This window comes from Balaenoptera acutorostrata, chromosome X (genome assembly GCF_949987535.1).
Source record: "Balaenoptera acutorostrata chromosome X, mBalAcu1.1, whole genome shotgun sequence".
Classification (NCBI taxonomy): domain Eukaryota; kingdom Metazoa; phylum Chordata; class Mammalia; order Artiodactyla; family Balaenopteridae; genus Balaenoptera; species Balaenoptera acutorostrata.
The window spans coordinates 133,758,944-133,776,003 of record NC_080085.1 but is presented as its reverse complement, the minus strand read 5'-3'; the positions used below and the strand labels follow the sequence as shown (position 1 = coordinate 133,776,003).

The following is a 17,060-nucleotide window of genomic DNA, read 5'->3' as shown; positions in this document are numbered from 1 at the left end:
GGCGTTTATATAAAATGGGGTAGTATTTGCATATAACCTACGCACATTTCCCCACATATTTAAATCATCTTTAGATTACGTATAATACCTCATACAATGAAAATGTTTTGATTGGGAATTTTTTTTCCCAAATATTTTCAATCTGCAATCCAAGGTTGGCTGAATCCTCAGATGCAAAACCCACAGACAAGGAGGGCCACTGTCCCTGTAAAGATTTGAATTTAGGTCCTCGAAGCCCACTCTCTGACTCCCTAGCCTTGTCCCAAGGGCAAGATCTCTGCCTCCAGGGACCCTGCTTAGATTTCTCTTCTCCCCACCCCCAGGGCTGGGTCTCAGGGTCACATGGACCCACTCTCCCTTCCCCTGGTCCACTGTAAACCCCCAGGCCCCGGCTTTTCCTTTTCCTCCACCTCCAACAGTGCCCAGCACCAGCTGGGTACACGATAGGTGCCCAGGAAATGCCTGCTGACTGACTGAGCGAGCGTGCCTAGGGCTTGGCCCTCCACTTACGTATAGTGGTTCCCTTCACTTCCTCTTGTTTCTTGAGTTCTAAGTTTCCTCATCAGGATCCTTAGGATGTTTATAAAAAGGATGAAATTAATCTGTAAAACACAAGGCAGAGGTGGGGCTAAGGGTGATCTGCGCTCCCAGCACGACCCCCCGGCCCTGGCCCCCGGGCAGGGAAGGCGCTGCAGGCCACACCAGGACAGCTCAGCTCGCCACTCCCTCCGCCACCCCCAGACCTTCCGGGGGCTGGGCAGTGTGCTGCTGAAACACACCGTCTGGGCAGGGACGGCTGCCACAGCACCGCCCCCCCGCCCCTGGGATTCAGGAGCTCTGAGGTCTGCTCAGCTGCAGCATGGATTACTCACACATGGAATGCGTTGGAATCTTGTTAAGAGGCAGACCTGGAGTGGGCCTGAGATTCTGCATTTCTAGCAAGCTCCAGGGAATGAATGCCAAAGCGGGTCCTTGGACTACGCTTTGAGTAGCAAAGGCTTTATAGCAGAGGTTCTCAAAGTTTAAGGTGCAGATTGCTGGGCTCCACCCCCAAGGTTATGGTTTAGTAAATGCAAATTAGATTTGCTTTTTTTTTTTGGCCACACCACATGGCTTGCAGGATCTTAGTTCCGCAACCAAGCCCTCAGCAGTGAAAGCACGGAGTCCTAACCACTGGACCGCCAGGGAATTCCCAAGATTTGCATTTTTAACAAGCTCCCAGGTGAAGCTGCTGGTTTGGGGACCACACGTTGAGAACCACTGCTTTGGAGACTCACAGAATCTCTGCAGGTCAATCGCCAGCTCCAGGAAGCCTTCTTATACCTCCTTTTCCTGATTCACTGTAGTTAGGGATGACGCTACTCGTAAGAGCACTTGAAATACTTGAAAGGGGCCAAACGCAAGCATCTGTGTGCGTCCACTGATCACCAGTTCAATCCTCACTTTCTAAAGGACAGGAACGCAGTCTATTTCTTTCAGTGTCCCCTTCCCCAACTCCAGTGCCCAGTGCCAGCAACACTATGAAGCTGCCTGTGCGTCGGCCCCTCTCCTCCCCTCCCCCACCAGCTCTAGACCATTTTGCAGAAGCAGGATCAGTGGAGCTGACTGGCTGGGCCCCCTCATTGTTCAGACAAGTAGCCTGGGGCCTGTGGACGCTGGCCAGAAGACACAGGATTAGCAGCCTGTCTGGGACCCCAGCCCAGCGCCCCTGCTTCAGGACACTTCTCAGCTCGCTGTTTGTGCATCTTGCTCTAAGCTGTGCGCGGTGTAAACTAACAAAGGCTCTTTTATCTTATTTCATTTTTTGCCTTTGAATTGTATTTCATTTAATAGGGAGAACTTGAAAGCAAGAGGGAAAATCTTAACTATCCCAAGGATGAGTCTTAAATAGTGGAATTCTAGGCCCCGTGACAGGCTGGTAGGGAGAAACTTTGCATCAGTAGTGCCCACCCAACATCCGTCAGTCACTAGAGAGACTACAGTCTAGTGAAAGCAGCCTGGGCCCTGGGGCTCTCGCGGGCTGGGCTGTCCAAGCCCCACAATTACAGCAGGGAAACTGGCTCGGTGTTATGCAGCAGCAGCACATCAGCTGGTCAAATAATTTCAAATGACGTGGGAAAGATGACATCTATTGCTAAGTGAAAAAAACAAACTAGGACACAAAACTATATTAAGCATTTTTGAAAAAGTACATGTGCTCAAAGAAAAAAATAGGAAGGAAAAGCACATGATCACAATGTGCATCTAGGCACTAAAAATATGGGTGATTTTATTCCCTTTTTAAAAATACATTTTGTATTTTCCAATTTTTTACATGAATTCCATTATTATTATTTTAGAAATGACAATATATTTTGATTTTTCAGAAAAACAAGTACATTCTTATTAAAACATAGTTAGTGATAGAGTCAATATTTTTCCACCACATTATCAACCTAATAAAAAAGGTTCTGACATTATCTAAATGTGACAAGCTGACAAAAAACAACTTTTGGTAAATAATAGCAGATTTCATTATACTGTTTTCAGCGTATTGACTGTAGTAGGAAATGAAAGCTTAGTATCTTTCATTATCCCTTAAGCTTCAATTTAGTCAGATTATAAAACACTATGCTAAGGTTAGCAAGTAAAAATGATAATCAAATTATTTGTTACCATCAAATGACTTTGGGTAGCAGTGTCTTAGGGGAGCAAAAGTAAAGCCTTGTTTAAAGTACCAGACACTCCCTGCGCTAGCAGTACAGCCTGCATTACCACCGTGTCAGACGCCCCTTCCCTGAGTGGTTCCGGATTAATGAACGGCCCTCGCACCTGCTAAGAAAAGCCGAAATAGGAAGTCGCTGTGCTCTCCTGAGCTACTCAGTGGCCTAACGCGGCTGCCACTCGGATTTCGCCACAATTTCCCGCTCTCCTACTGCAAGTCGAGATGGTAGGCAGCATCAAATAAAATTCTGTTATTTTTGAAAAGAGAAAGGTGGTGGTCACGGATGGCCCCGGGAGGCGAGCCCTTCAGCCATCAGCAGAGGAGGGGGCTGCTGCCCTGTGCTGCCCTCCTGTGAGCCCAGGAGGGGCACGTCCTGTCACCTGGCTCTGCAGCCTTGGCGCTCCTCTGAGCCTGTGCACATTACTTCCGGAGAGGGGCTGCCCCAGTGTGCCCCCCGCCCCACGTGTCTTTCTTGTTCTTATCCAGGCCCACAGGCTCAGCTAAGGGCCTCTGGATTGCAGAGCACAATCACCTGGGAACTTAAAACCAACACGAGCCCCCAGGCCCCTCCCCAGGACAAGGAGACCCTGCACCTCTGCTATCACTGTTTTTAGAAAGCTCCCAGGTTGAGAGTCCAGCCAGGGTCGAGACCCCTGAGCTCCCCTGTCCACGAGTCCCTCCTGAGTCTCTCCGCTGGGGCCACCCCTCCGGGCCTGTCCCCGTCACAGCACCACAGGGGCCCAAGGCCAGTCTGGCACTTGGCTTTCCCCAGGTGCAACCCCCCTCCTGTGATCCCAGCTCAGCGAGCCTGCCCACTTTAACCAGAGAACACCGAGAAAACGATCAAGCGCCAGTGCTCTGCACCAGGGGAGGGGGAATCTCAGGCCAGCCTGAGCCAGATCGGGGAAGGAGCTCTGCTCGCCACACCGCAGCTGCCACCGTGGACCAGGCGAAGGCAAGCTCTCGCCACCTGCCTCACTGCCCTCCCATCCACCGGTCTCTAGGGGCGGAGCTCCCAGACCCTCCTGCCACTGCCCAGCCCCCGGAAGGTCTGGTTTATCCCTCCGCACACCCAGAGGCAGCAATGCTGGCCTTGCCCTGGCCCTCTGCCCTGCAAGCCGGTCCTGTTTTGGTCTCTCCCGCTGGAGCCCAGCTCAGGGGGACGGCCACTTACCAGGACGGAGACGATCACAGGCCCTCGAATGACCCACCAGATGGACGCGTTGGCATTGATGTCCCAGCACCTAGGCAGGGAGAGCCAGGCATCACAAGGAGTGGGGAGCTGGCTGACCAGAAGAGACTAGTTCTCTGACGTCCCCTTTGCGGGAAGGACCCACACTGTGGTCCTGACCCCGGAGGCTGTGTGCTCAGCACCCTGAGAACTGACCATCCTCTGCGGCCCAGGAGCACTGCCGGGGCCAAGGGAGCATCTGGGAGCAGAAGCGTGGGGACCTGAGATGGAAGATTCTGGGCCCCAAAGCCAGCACGCTGTCAGATGCATCGGGGAGCATGGTGGCCGGGCAGCTGACCTCAGGGAGTGAAGTGTCCAGGTGACTGACGTGTGACCTCGGCCCCGGGGACACCAGGCACAGGGGCACTTGGCAACTGGAGAGCCTGTGCTTGGTCTAAGGCGGCCACAACTCTGTCCAGCTCATTTTTGCCACGAGGGCACACAGGAAATGTTGACAGAACTTTCCATTTGTTCTAAAGAAGCTGAAAATCCAGACTTTTTTTTAAGGGAATTTATCCAATCAAAAGGATTATTTGGGGGGCTTCCCTGGTGGCACAATGGTTAAGAATCCGCCTGCCAATGCAGGGGACACGGGTTCGAGCCCTGGTCCAGGAAGACCCCACATGCCGTGGAGCAATGAAGCCCGTGCACCACAACTACTGAGCCTGCGCTCTAGAGCCCACGAGCCACAACTACTGAGCCCACGTGCCACAACTACTGAGCCTGCGAGCCTAGAGCCCGTGCTCTGCAACAAGAGAAGCCACCGCAATGAGAAGCCCACGCACCGCAACGAAGAGTAGCCCGTGCTCACCGCAACTAGAGAAAGCCTGCACGCAGCAACGAAGACCCAACGCAGCCAAAAATAAATAATAAAATAGATACAACATTAAAGAGATAAAAAAATGTTTAAAAAAAAAGAAGGATTATTTTGGACTGAATTGGACTGCAAGACGCATGCATGCCTCGTCTGCCCTCGTCCACTCTCCGGCCTGGCTGTGTCATTACACTGATGACACACGGCCTCCCTCCCCCTCGGCCCGGCTGCCGCACCTCCTCTCGGGCGTCTTCCATGCTTTCCTTCCACGAGCCCGCTCCCAGGAACCCCCGGGCTTACCCTGTCCCTGAGCCCAAGTCTTTGGAGAACGAGACTAGAGCTCTTGGTGCCCGTCAGGGCTATAAGGCTGCTCTCCTGCTCTCCTGGGCCTGCGGGACTCACACACTCGTGTCGGAGGAGGGAGCTGCCAGGAGAGGAAGAGCTGGGCTGGCCCTTAGAGCAGCTGCCAGTGTTTCACAGCTCTCGTCGGGCACCTGACCCAACCACAGAGCGGCTGGGCTGGCCAACCCCAGGAGGGCTGGGCATTCGGCAGCCTGCGCCGCAGAGAGCTCGCCTGTGGCCCAGGCCTGAGACACAGGCCTCTCCTAGGTAACAGCTCCAAAGAAGGAGCCATCCTGCTGGAAGCGCTGGACAAGATAAAATATACCCTCGTTACCTCCCTCCGTCCACCAGCTTACCCGACATCTTCCAGAAAGTGTCTGGTGACAGCCCACAAAGCAACAAAAATGGCTGGGGAACCTGAGGGTTAAAAATAAAGGGGGGGGGCAGAAAGGAGAGGACTCAATTTTCAGCACCCTTATGAGAGACAGGACAATCAGTGATTCCAGGCCAGGGAGCAAGCAGGTGCCAAGGTCTGGTTGCCATGGAAACCCCCTTGCCATCCTGTGTAAATCTGCAGCCTCCCGCTTCAAGGGTGCCAAGGAATCCCTGGGAACGGAGGCAGGATCAGACAGATCCTGAAGGCCACTGGGGGGGCAGGGGGCTCCTGGGAGCTTGGGCCAGATTCCAGAGGACCTCTGCGGGGGAGAAGGGAGGGGACCAGGGCCCCTGGGCAGGCCCATGGAGCTTGTGCAGGCCACTGGTGGAGCCCTTTTCTCAAACTGGGATATTTCGGGGGGATGCAAGGCCACAGGAGAACATTTAGTTTTATTTGAATATTGGTTTGTAAAAAGCTTGGCCATTCAACTGGTAATGTAAGCTATCAATGTTATGTAAACAAAAATACATTTTGGACTAGAGAATTGTAAGTACACAGGAAATTTAAAGATAAAATACAAGAACACTTCCTGACTTCTGGCTGAACATGACAAACTGAACTTATACATTTATCTCTGTTTCTCACTGAAACCCCCCCAACATGAGAGTAAAGAAATAAAAAAGCTACAAGCCCATAAGCACAAAGAATGGGCAAGGAGGGTACAGTGCACGAGAGATGTCAGCACACTTAGGAACCTGGGAGCTGGCAGAGGAGCAGTAACTGATGTCCCAGAGCAGACGAAGCTGAAACACAGCGCGGCATGGGGGCTGCTGCTGGGAAGGCGCCCGGGCCCGGTGGTGAGGGCACCCGGGACGCCAGCAGGCAGGAGAGAGGGTGGGGCTGGAAGACAGGAAGCACGGAACCACCCCAGGTGACCAGCACCAGCCTCCTACAGCCAAAGAGCTCATCCCCGACAGAAGGGCACTCTCTGGAGAAACAGAGCCAGGGGGAATGGGGCTCTGGCCCAGCAGAGGGTGGGAGGGGTGCTCAGCTGGGCACGGGGACCAAGAGATGGTCTACACCTGTGCTGCCACGTGTGGCCACTGAGCCCTTGATACGTGGCTGCTCTCAGATGAGCCGTGCCGCAAGTGCAAGAGAGCAGACTTGGAAGATGTGCAAGAGTAAAAGACTGTAAAATGTGTTATTAATGATTTTTAAAATTATACATCGAAATGTTAATATTTTGGTTATATTGGGTTAAACAAAATATACTACTGAAATTAATTTTACTAATTAATGAAACTAATTAGTTTCTTTTTACTGTGTTTACTGTGGCTACTAGAAAATTTTAAGTTATATAAAATACAGCTCAGATTCTATTTTTAATGGGCATGCCTGTCATCCGCTGACTGGTAAGAGCCCACCCCCAGGCTGCTCAGTTCTCAGACTTCTAGCAGCCGGGATTGCACCCTTGCTCGAGCCCTCCAAACCCCACCCCAGGCAGGAGATGACAGGATTCTTCCCTGGAGGAACCAAACAGCCCCAGACAAAGGGCCTCTAGTACCGATGCTGAGGATCCACGAACACAGCGGCCACTTCCAGCCCCGTCTCCCTTGAGAGACATGTCCCCCCACTCCCCTCCACACCCACACAGAGGGCCTTCAGTCAACACCGAAGTGACTCACTCTTAAATATGAATAGTCAAGGTCATCAACATCTGAGGAAAGCTGATTACATAAAAGACAAGGACCAAAACAACCAGAGAAAAGGAACTCAGAGGAAACAGACCATACAGGCTGTGCGAGGAACCTGAGCAAAACAATTCCAAGGAATATCATCAGCGAGATTAGAGGGACGATTACTTCTCCAAGACACAAACAGGATGCCGAAAAGAGGGAGCATTCAGAGAATAAGGAAGAGGGCTTGGACATTCAAAATATGATGATCAAGAGTTTTAAAATTCCATAGATGGGATGGAAGATAAAGACCGGGAACTGCCCAGAAAGCAGAACGCAAAGTGTGGAATGAAAAGTAAGAGGAAAGAAACGAGAAAATTAGAAGCCAATTCCAGGATGTGCACCAACTGATTAAACGTTTCAGAAAGAGAGGATTAAAAACCAGAGGGAAGGAAGTGATCAAAGGGGCCGTGTAAGAACACTGTCCAAGAGATGAAGGATGTGAGTTTCCAGATGAAAGGACCACCACATACCAGCAAAAGGATGAAAACAGACTTGCATGGGGGCAATCCCTATGATATTTCAAAACACAGGAGACAGAGAGAAGATTCTACAGATTCTACAGCTTATACAGAGGTGAGTAAAAAGGCTCAGGAAACAGAATGACATGGCATGTCGCATAACACCAGATGCCAAAACAGAAGGCCTTCAAAATTCTGGGGAAAAATAACTGTCAACCTAATTTCTATGCCCAGCAAAACTACAAATAGGGCATGAAAGTTGAACAAAGATATGTTTAGATATGCAATGCAAAAAAATGTAGCTTCCAGACATCCCTGGTGGTGCAGTGGTTGAGAATCTGCCTGCCAATGCAGGAGACATGGGTTCGAGCCCTGGTCTGGGAAGATCCCACATGCCGTGGAGCAACTAAGCCCGTGCGCCACAACTACTGAGCCTGCGCTCTAGAGCCTGTGAGCCACAACTACTGAGCCCATGCGCCACAACTACTGAAGCCCGCAAGCCTAGAGCCTGTGCTCCGCAACAAGAGAAGCCACCGCAAATGAGAAGCCCGCGCACCACAACGAAGAGTAGCCCCCGCTCACTGCAACTAGAGAAAAGCCCGCGTGCAGCAACGAAGACCAAACACAGCCAAAAAAAAAAAAAAAATGTAGCTTCCATGCACTCTTTGTTAAGACAGACACTGGAGGATGTGCTCCAACACGACTGGACAGTAAACCAAAGACAGGCAGACAAGAAGTCAAGGAATAGGATTCATGGAGGAAAACGAAGGAAATCTCAGCCTGAAGGTTAAGGGAGCTGAGCAAGTCTAGAGAATGACCAGCCCAAATAGAGCAGGAGGGCAGAAGGCTCTTCTAGAAAGAACATGGGTGGGTGTATCACGTTAAACAGCACCCCCCCCCCAAAGGTTCATATCCCTAGAACCTTAGGATGTGACCTTTTCTGGAAATAGGGTTTTTGCAGGTGTTATTAGTTAAGATGAAGTCATACTTATAAGGACCTTAATCCAATATAACTGGCATCGTTTTAAGAAGGCCGTGAGATACACACACAGAGAGGAGACATAGAGGGAATAAGACCATGTAAAGATGGAGGAAGAAATTGGAGTGAGGCTCCTACAAGGCAAAGAAGGCCAAAGACTGCCACCAACCACCAGGAACAAGGGGAGAGGCATACAGCATATTGTCCCTCAGAGCCCTCAGAAGGAATCAGCCCTGCCAAGACCAGACTTTGAACTTCTGGCCTCCAGAACTGGGAGACAATAAATTTCTGTTGTTTTAAGACAAGTGGCAACTTGTTACAGCATCCCTAGGACACTAATACAGCAGGAATAAACCAAACAAATAGGAACTAATAGACTTCACGTTGTTGCATTTGATGATGGGGAACCAGCACTGGAGGGTTTTCCAGTTCTGTTGAGAATTTGGGAGAATTAATGACAGCAACACAAAATGAGTCAATAAAAAATGACTCCATAAGTTTGGGATTAACACACACACACTACTATATATAAAATAGATAACCAAAAAGGACCTACTGTATAGCACAGGGAACTCTACTCAATATTATGTAATAACCTATATGGGAAAATAATCTGAAAAAGAGTGGATATATGTATAACTGATCCACTCTGCTGTACACCTGAAACTAACATAACATTGTAAATCAACTATACTCCAAAATAAAATAAAAATTAAATTAAAAAATGACTCCATAAAATATAAAAACTTAAATACTGGAAGTAAAATCAATGTACACCAGTTGGCTCGGTAGTAAACAATATCTACATAGACATGATGATATATACATTGAATATTGTGATTTAGCCCCAAACTGTGAAAGACTCTAACGGGAGGATGGAGGTGGCATATGAAAAATTTTATACCCTTCCCTTTAATCACAAGGAGTCAACAAATAACACCTCAGGACTTCCCTGGCGGTACAGTGGTTAAGAATCCACCTTCCAACGCAGGGGACACGGGTTGGATCCCTAGTCTGGGAACTAAGATCCCACATGCAGAGGGACAACTAAGCCCGTGCGCTCTAGAGCCCGCACGCCGCAACAAAAAGATTCCGCGTGCTGCAGCGAAGATCCTGCGTGCCACAACTAAGACACGACGCAGCCAAATAAACAAATAAATATTTTTTTAAAAGCGGGCCAAGGATGTGAATAGACAGTAAAAAAAAAAACAGTGCCTCAGATGGACAAATCAAGACACAGTAGAATACTGTTTAGAAACATGAGAGCAGATACCAAGGGGAGCAGCTAAAGAGCTGGAGGGTGTTACATCTGGTGGCAGAAGTGGGAGCCTCTTCAGGAGCTGCTTGCTTTTGTTTGTTTTTTCATTTTAGACTTGTAGTTCTATTTAATTCTTTAAACCAAGTACACGTGTGGCTTTGATAAAAAAAAATTCTCTGCCTCAACTGCGGGTACTTTGGGCAAACATGGATTCTGAGGGCCACCTGTTTATGATTATTTGTCTTACATCTTTAACAGTGAGTCGGTGGAAAAGTTTGAAAAGCGGATAATGGCTTAAGTCGTGGTTCTCACTGTGGTCCCTGCAACAGCAGTATCGGCATCACCTGGGACCTGGTTAGAAATGCAGAGTCTCAGGCTCCACCGCTGGCCCACTGGACCGAGGCTGTGGGGCGGGGCCCAGGCAACCAGGTTGACGTGCCCTCTGCGTGGTTCCAACGCAGCTCCAGCTGGAGCACCACCAGTCTGAGATCCCTCAGTGAATGGGAGTTTGACGCAGCTCCTATAAAAGCCAGAGGTATCACCCTTTCCTGGGCACAGACTGACACCCCAGCCACCTTGAAAAAGTAAAAGCTTTGGATAAGCAATAAAAACTTCAAAAGCTTGTGCCTTCTGACTCAGGGGTCCCAATTCCAGGATTCTCTATTACACATGGAATAAGCTTTGCCCACAGAAGTATTCCTCACTGTGTTATTTATCACAGTGAAAAATGAGAAACAACCTAAACATCCAAAAAATAGGTATTTGGTTACATACATCCACACAGTGGTTAAAAATGTTTACTGAAGATTTGAGAGAATACAGAGCATGCTTCTGTGTTCATGGAAAGAGGCAAGATCCAAAATTCTACATACAGGACGACTGCAACCATGTGGGAAAAACTGGGAGTATAAAAGAAGTCTGGAAGGAAACCCCAGAAAATGTTCAACAGATGGGACTACGGTAATTTCTTTTCCTACTTTAAAAAAAATTTTTTTTTTTTGCAAAGTTTTATGGTGGCCACATACTCATTCCAGCAACCTATCTCTGGGGAGGGGGGTGAGTACAAACTGAGGCAGGGGCCGCTGCTTTTGCAAGACAAGAGCCTCTCGCAGACAGCTTTAGACCTTCCTGAGTCCCTTCATGTCCCCTGGGGGTTGTGCAGGCAGAGAGGCACAGAGAGAAGGAACCCCTGCTGTTTAATGTGCTGCTCTATCCCCAGGGCCTGGCATATAGTAGATGCTCAATAAATATTTGAGGAAGAGGGACTTCCCTGGTAGCCCAGTGGCTAAGGCTCTGCACTCCCAATGCAGGGGGCCCGGGTTCCATCCCTGGTCAGGGAACTAAATCCCACATGCTGCAACTAAAAGATCCCACTTGCTGCAACTAAAGATCCTGTGTGCCGCAACTAAGACCCAGTGCAGCCAGCTAAATAAACAAATATTAAAAAAATATATTTGAGTAAGAAAAGAAGGCTCTCATTATCTCATTTAAACCTCCTAAAAACCCATGATGGAGATATTATCACAATGCACTTTTGTCTCCTTGCTAGACTACAAACCCCTGGAGCGATGGAACCATTTTTGTTTTTGCTTTTGTAATCTCCGTAAGCCCTTCTGAGCACAAAGAAGTGCTCAAAGAAAGTTCAGCAAATTATGATCCTGACATTATAGATGACAAAACTGTCCATGTTCATACAGGGAAATCCTGGCAGATCTGGGAGTCAAGGCCCAGTGAGTTGGCTAGACAGTGGGGGCATCTGGGGCAGAGTCAGCAGTATAAGGCAAGCCCCTTGTCCCAGGCTCCCTGGAACTACTGGCCTATGTGGAAATCCAGATCTGCAGAGCCCCACATCTCCTGCTGACTGAGGGTCATGTGCTAATCAGGCTGCCAGAGTTCAGAAGCAGGAGGGCTCAGTGAACTCCGCTGGTTCAGGCAACTTCCCTGATGGTCTGATGAGGAGACAGAGCCCTTGCACATAAGGATTTAGACAAGCAGAAAAGACAGTGGAGGGCATTCCTGGCAGGAGCACTTCTTAATTAAAGGCACCAAGAGGAAAGTAAATGAAGCTAATGGCTACTACACATGACTACCCCTGTAAGCCTGTGAGTCACTCACAGAAACCTGACTCTGTCTAGAACCCAGTGGGTAACTTACATATGTTTATCAAATGAACAATTGATGGATGGAGGGAGGGAGGGAAGCAGGAAGGGATAGAGGGATGGATGGAGGGATGGATGGAGGGGTGGTGGGATGGATAGGTGGATGGATTGATGGAGGGATGGATGGATGGATGGATGGATAGAGGGATGGATGGAGGGATGGATAGGTGGATGGACTGACGGAGGGATGGACGGATGGATGGAAGGATGGATAGATGGATGTTTGTTTATGGCAGAATAAGAGTTAAAGGGCTTTGCAAATAGACAGGCCTTGGTTTGAATTCTGGTTCTACCCTTGTCTACAGTGTGAGCTGAGCATGTTATGTCATGTCTCTGAGCCAAGGTTCCTCTAAGAGGCCTCTGGAGGTTGTTGTGATGATTAAATAATGCATGCAAAGTGTTGAGCTCAAAGCCTGGCATACGGTAGGTGCTCAAGAAATCAGAATTATTATCATCTTCATGGACCAGAAAGGAAAGGGGGAAGAGAAGCAGTGGGGCCTGCAGTTAGCTGCCTTACTACCATTTCCCCTCCTTCCTGGAAACTGAATCCTGAATTTCCTTTGGGAAGCTATGTGGTTTGAATAGCTTAAGCCAATCAGTGTATTCCATTCTCTCAGGCCCCTGTGATTGGTTCAAGGATGTGTATAACACTTCAGCTGGTCCAATCAGAGTGAATCTCAGAGTATTTGCTGGGAGTGCTTGGACACGGCCTCTCTCTTTCATCAGATTTAACAGTGAAGCCAGGAAGAAGCCCAGAGCTGCTGGCAGTTACACTGGGAGCACCTAATGATAACACTGACGTTACAGGCGGCAAAGCAGAAAAACAAAAAGAAACGCTGAGCTGCTGGCTTCAGCCTCACCTGAAGCTGATAATCCCTGGACTCGTCAGTTATACGAACCAATTAATTCCTTTGATGTGTAAAGCCTATCGAAGGCAGGTTTTCTGATACCTACAGTCAAAAGCACCCTAACTGATACAAAAGGAAGCAGGAATGAGGACGTATGGATGCGACGTCTGGGGAAGACGAGGCAACAGTGTTGGGGGTATCAAACTGTAAAAGGCTTTGGATGCCAGAAATTGGGGCTAGGTTTTAGCTGTTTTTTCCCATGTGACAGACAAACTGAGGCCAGAGAGTTAACCATCAAGCAACTTGTCTAAGATCACACAAGTTCACGAACTTAACTAAGTATAGAGCTGATACTGGAACCCACACCCTTCTCCTTCTGCCTCAGTGCCCGTTCCCACATAGCATGCAGCCACCGTACCCCTGGAGAAACATACCCCATCCGAGGGCAATAAATCCCTGGAGCCATTTCCTTTCTGAGAAGAAGGAGATGACGAGGAGTGTGTGAAGGTAGAGGCCTTCCACCAGCAGCCAGGAGTAGTTGGCCATGATGCAGTACTGGAAGAAGACCATGACCAGCTTACAGCCCACCTGCAAGGAGAGGCAGCTGAGTCCCAGGCTGGAGACCCTGGGCTTCCCTCCGGGAGAGGTGGGGTGCGGTAGGGGTCAGCAGCCAGGCCAAGGAGCGAGCCTCTGGGGCTCACGGCCATCCCCTCTGGCCTTCCGCTATGAGAAGACCAGGCTCATAGAGTTCTCTAGAGTGGAAATCCACAGGCCAGCAGGCTTGGTCAAGATGGCCAAAGGGCTGTTGCAGCAGCAGGAACGGCATTCAAATTCTGGAACCGGCTGCCAAGTGTCAAACGGTCAGACATCGCCCAATTCCCAGTAGCAAATGAGGGCATTTTTCAGATAAGGAAACTGAGGCCTAGAGAGGGAAAGGGATTTCTGAGCAAAAGGTTAATAAAATCCTTTCCAGGTTTAGTTTTCCTGGAAATAGATGAAGAAGGGACAAGCCAACACTGATGAGAGTACACGACCCTGCCTGGTGCACTGCGTCTGGACTGCAGGCCTCTGAATACCCCAGGGGGGTGCCAGGGCTGGCCCTGCCTGATGCTGTGACTCTTGTGGCAGGCCTGTGCCTCGCCGGGATCCCTGGAAGCTACGCCTGTGGGATTGTCGGGCCGAGGCTTCTACGCCAGCACGGCTCCCATTCCCGCACCGTGAGGGCCTCCTCTCCTTTCACCGCGCTGTTCCCTGAGGAGAGGACAGCTCCTGGGATGGCCCGAGGGCTGCTGCCCAGAGCGCAGGTCACGTCCATGTCCACGGGGGGGGGGGGGGAGCGCCCAGGGCCGCCTGTGGCCTCCCAGACACTCCGACTCCAGGCATGGCCTGTGGCTGGCTCGTTAGTCTGCAGGTTAGTAGACCCTGGAAAGGTTCCCTGCTGGGCACTGCTGGACTTCTCCACTGGTCAGTGATGGGGTGGGGCCTGAATCTGTCTTCTGACTCCCAGGAAATCTCCCTGAGACACAGGGGCCCTGCTTGAGGGACCTCTCAGTCTTGAGTCAGAAAACACACACATACACACACGCACACGGAAAACTATAAGCAAGGCAAACCTGACAGATCTGTGAGCAATTACAGATGTGAGTGGTGGGAAGTGGCGGGCAGGCTGACTAAACCAATCTCGATTTCCAATCCCCTTCTCCCTTGCTGGCTTCTGCTGTGGAGACTATGATAGTAAAATACTCAATCTCCCAGCTTCCTTTGCAATTAGATGTTGTCACATGACACAGTTCTAGCCCGTGAGACGTGGACATAGTCTTGGGAAGAGGCAAAGCCTCCCAAAGAGAAAAAAAGTTTAACCTTGACTTTCCTGCTTTTTGCCTGGAACATGGGGTGAGGCCTGAGGTTGCAGCAGCCACGTTGCTAACATGCAGTGTAAAGCGTGGGATCAGGAATGGCGGAGCAGAAGGGGAAAAGGACCGTGTCCGTCACGGCGTGGAGCCACTGAGCCACCTCTGGGTCACCCGTCTGTGGACCGCTTCTGTGGGGACAACCCCCACTTGTTTAAGGCACTGACGTACAGTTTTCTGCTACGTACAGTGAAAGGGATCCTCAACTGGTACACAGTGATGCTGCAATGAACGAAGACTCATCTGAGCTTTCAGAAGGAGGACGAGGGTTGTTAGATTTAACAAAACGATTGTTCTACTGCACTTCTGGGTGTGCAGACACACAAGCATATGCTCACCTTTTTCTTTCTACAACCCCAACCCTCTAGCTTTAACCATCTGTCTACATTTGGGACTTGGCAGGAGCAGGGAAAGGAGGGGATTGCTATGCGTCTAATTCCCAGAATGGCTAATCCACTCCGGGACACTGGGAGTTGAACAGCAGCCCCATGGGCTTCTCGACAAACTGCTTTCATATGGGTCCCAGACTGTGCATGTGGGGACATGAGACTCCCTGAACCTCCCCAGCGCTGGCCCCTTTACTCTAGGCATTAAGTGCAGCCTCAGCAGGGACTGCGGGGGCAGCAGGGGAGCAGGCAGGCCTGGCCACACTGTGGGCCACGCAGGCGTGTTACCCTGTGGGCATCGCAATGCGCGACGTCGTCGTCGGAGAAGAGCACGGCATCCTTGATGAAGTTGGACAGGGCACGCAGGATGAAGGACACAAAGAGATGCATGTGGATGTAGTTGCGGGTGCAGTGGAGCTTCCTGGAGGGAGAGGGTGCAGGGCCGGAGGGGTCAGAGCCGGAGGGGCCCAGGGCTCAGCCGCCCACCCTCCCCCCACCCCACGCACCACGGAAACCCAGGCCCTGGACGTGACAACTCTCTAAATCTCCCTGTTTGCAGAACCTGAATGAACCCAGGCCCCCAGGTGCCCAGCCTACTCTGTCTCGTGCTGCAATTAAAAAAAAAAAAAAAAGCTGGGGTTATAAGGGCGAGATCCTATTCTGCCCCGACCACCACCTCCAGCTCCCAGAATTGTCAGAAGGGGGTGGGGAAGGGGGCAAGTGGCACAGAAAGAACACAGGCTGTGGGGAGAAATCAGACCCGGGCTCTGCCACTTTTCAGCTACTCGACCTAGAGCAAGCCCTTCACCACCAAAGCCTAGGTTTCCCCCTTGCTGTAGGGACAGAAGTCTGTTAACTGCTCCCCTCCTTTCGCTTCAGGAACCAGGCTTTCTTATGGGGAGTGCATCCCAGCTCTGGTTGGGGAATATGCTACCTCTACCCGCATGACAGACCTGACCAATCAGAGCTCCATACCTGGCTGCAGTGATTGGCTCAGGGATGGGCATGTGACCCAAGCCAGCCAATGAGAATTCCCCCAGGACTTTCATTGCAACTAACGGAGAAGGGGGTCTCTTGGCCCTGGTGTCGCTGAGCTGGTAGAATGTACGTCTGCAGCTGCTGGTGGTTGTCTGTGCCAGCCCCGCGTAAAGCCTGCCTGAGGCCAATGCAAGGTGAAGAAATGGCAGGAGACAGACCCAGTTCTGCTGATACCTTTAAGCACCTAGATCCAGGCACACCTAAAGCCAGATGCCCCTGAACTTGTCAGTATGTGCATCAGGTCACCTTTGTTTTTCTTAAGGTGTTTTAAGGTGGATTTCTGTTTCTTGCAACCAAGAGTCTGGCTAATATACCTGTAAAATGGGGATGATACCTATCTCACAGCATTGTGTGAAAATTAGAAATGATACATGTAAAGCAACTGGTGCAGTAAGTTCTAGTGATGTTCAGTAAATGTCAAATGAATAAAGGAATGAACGAGGTCACAGAAACTTCAAAGTTTTGCCACAGGTAAGCTTTAGATCAACAGGGGACAAAGTGACCCACCCAGACCTTCCTCTCTCTGGTCAGAGCAATTAAAAGAGACCCGAAGTCTGTGCCGGGGAAGGCTGGGAGGACGGAGAGCTGGCAGCGGGCTCTTACCGAAAGGCACAGAGGACGCTGAGGGCAACCAGCAGCATCACCAGGGAGGAGCTGTAGCCCACGGTGTACATGACCTTCAGCTTCAGGAGGTACTCGTACTGCAGAGAGAGAGGACTGTGTCAGCCCCGCCCGCCCACCTGGCAGCACCTGCCCTTTTCTGCCACAGAGTGTACCTGCTCCAGGCTGCCGAAACCCCTTCAACTCTGACCGCTATC

General features: G+C 50.4%; 1 protein-coding gene across 1 annotated transcript in view; it reads right to left on the bottom strand.

Annotated features, from left to right (window-relative positions):
- LOC103018074 (secretin receptor-like) overlaps positions 1 to 17,060 on the bottom strand; it is a 59,146-nt gene that overhangs the window by 8,175 nt on the left and 33,911 nt on the right. The window contains exons 5-10 of the mRNA XM_057537727.1: positions 16,846 to 16,943; positions 15,493 to 15,625; positions 13,343 to 13,496; positions 5,448 to 5,508; positions 3,879 to 3,948; positions 511 to 602 (exon numbers count right to left, since the gene is read on the bottom strand). Of these exons, the coding sequence (XP_057393710.1) occupies positions 511 to 602; positions 3,879 to 3,948; positions 5,448 to 5,508; positions 13,343 to 13,496; positions 15,493 to 15,625; positions 16,846 to 16,943 (608 nt within the window). The remainder of the gene's footprint in view (positions 1 to 510; positions 603 to 3,878; positions 3,949 to 5,447; positions 5,509 to 13,342; positions 13,497 to 15,492; positions 15,626 to 16,845; positions 16,944 to 17,060) is intronic.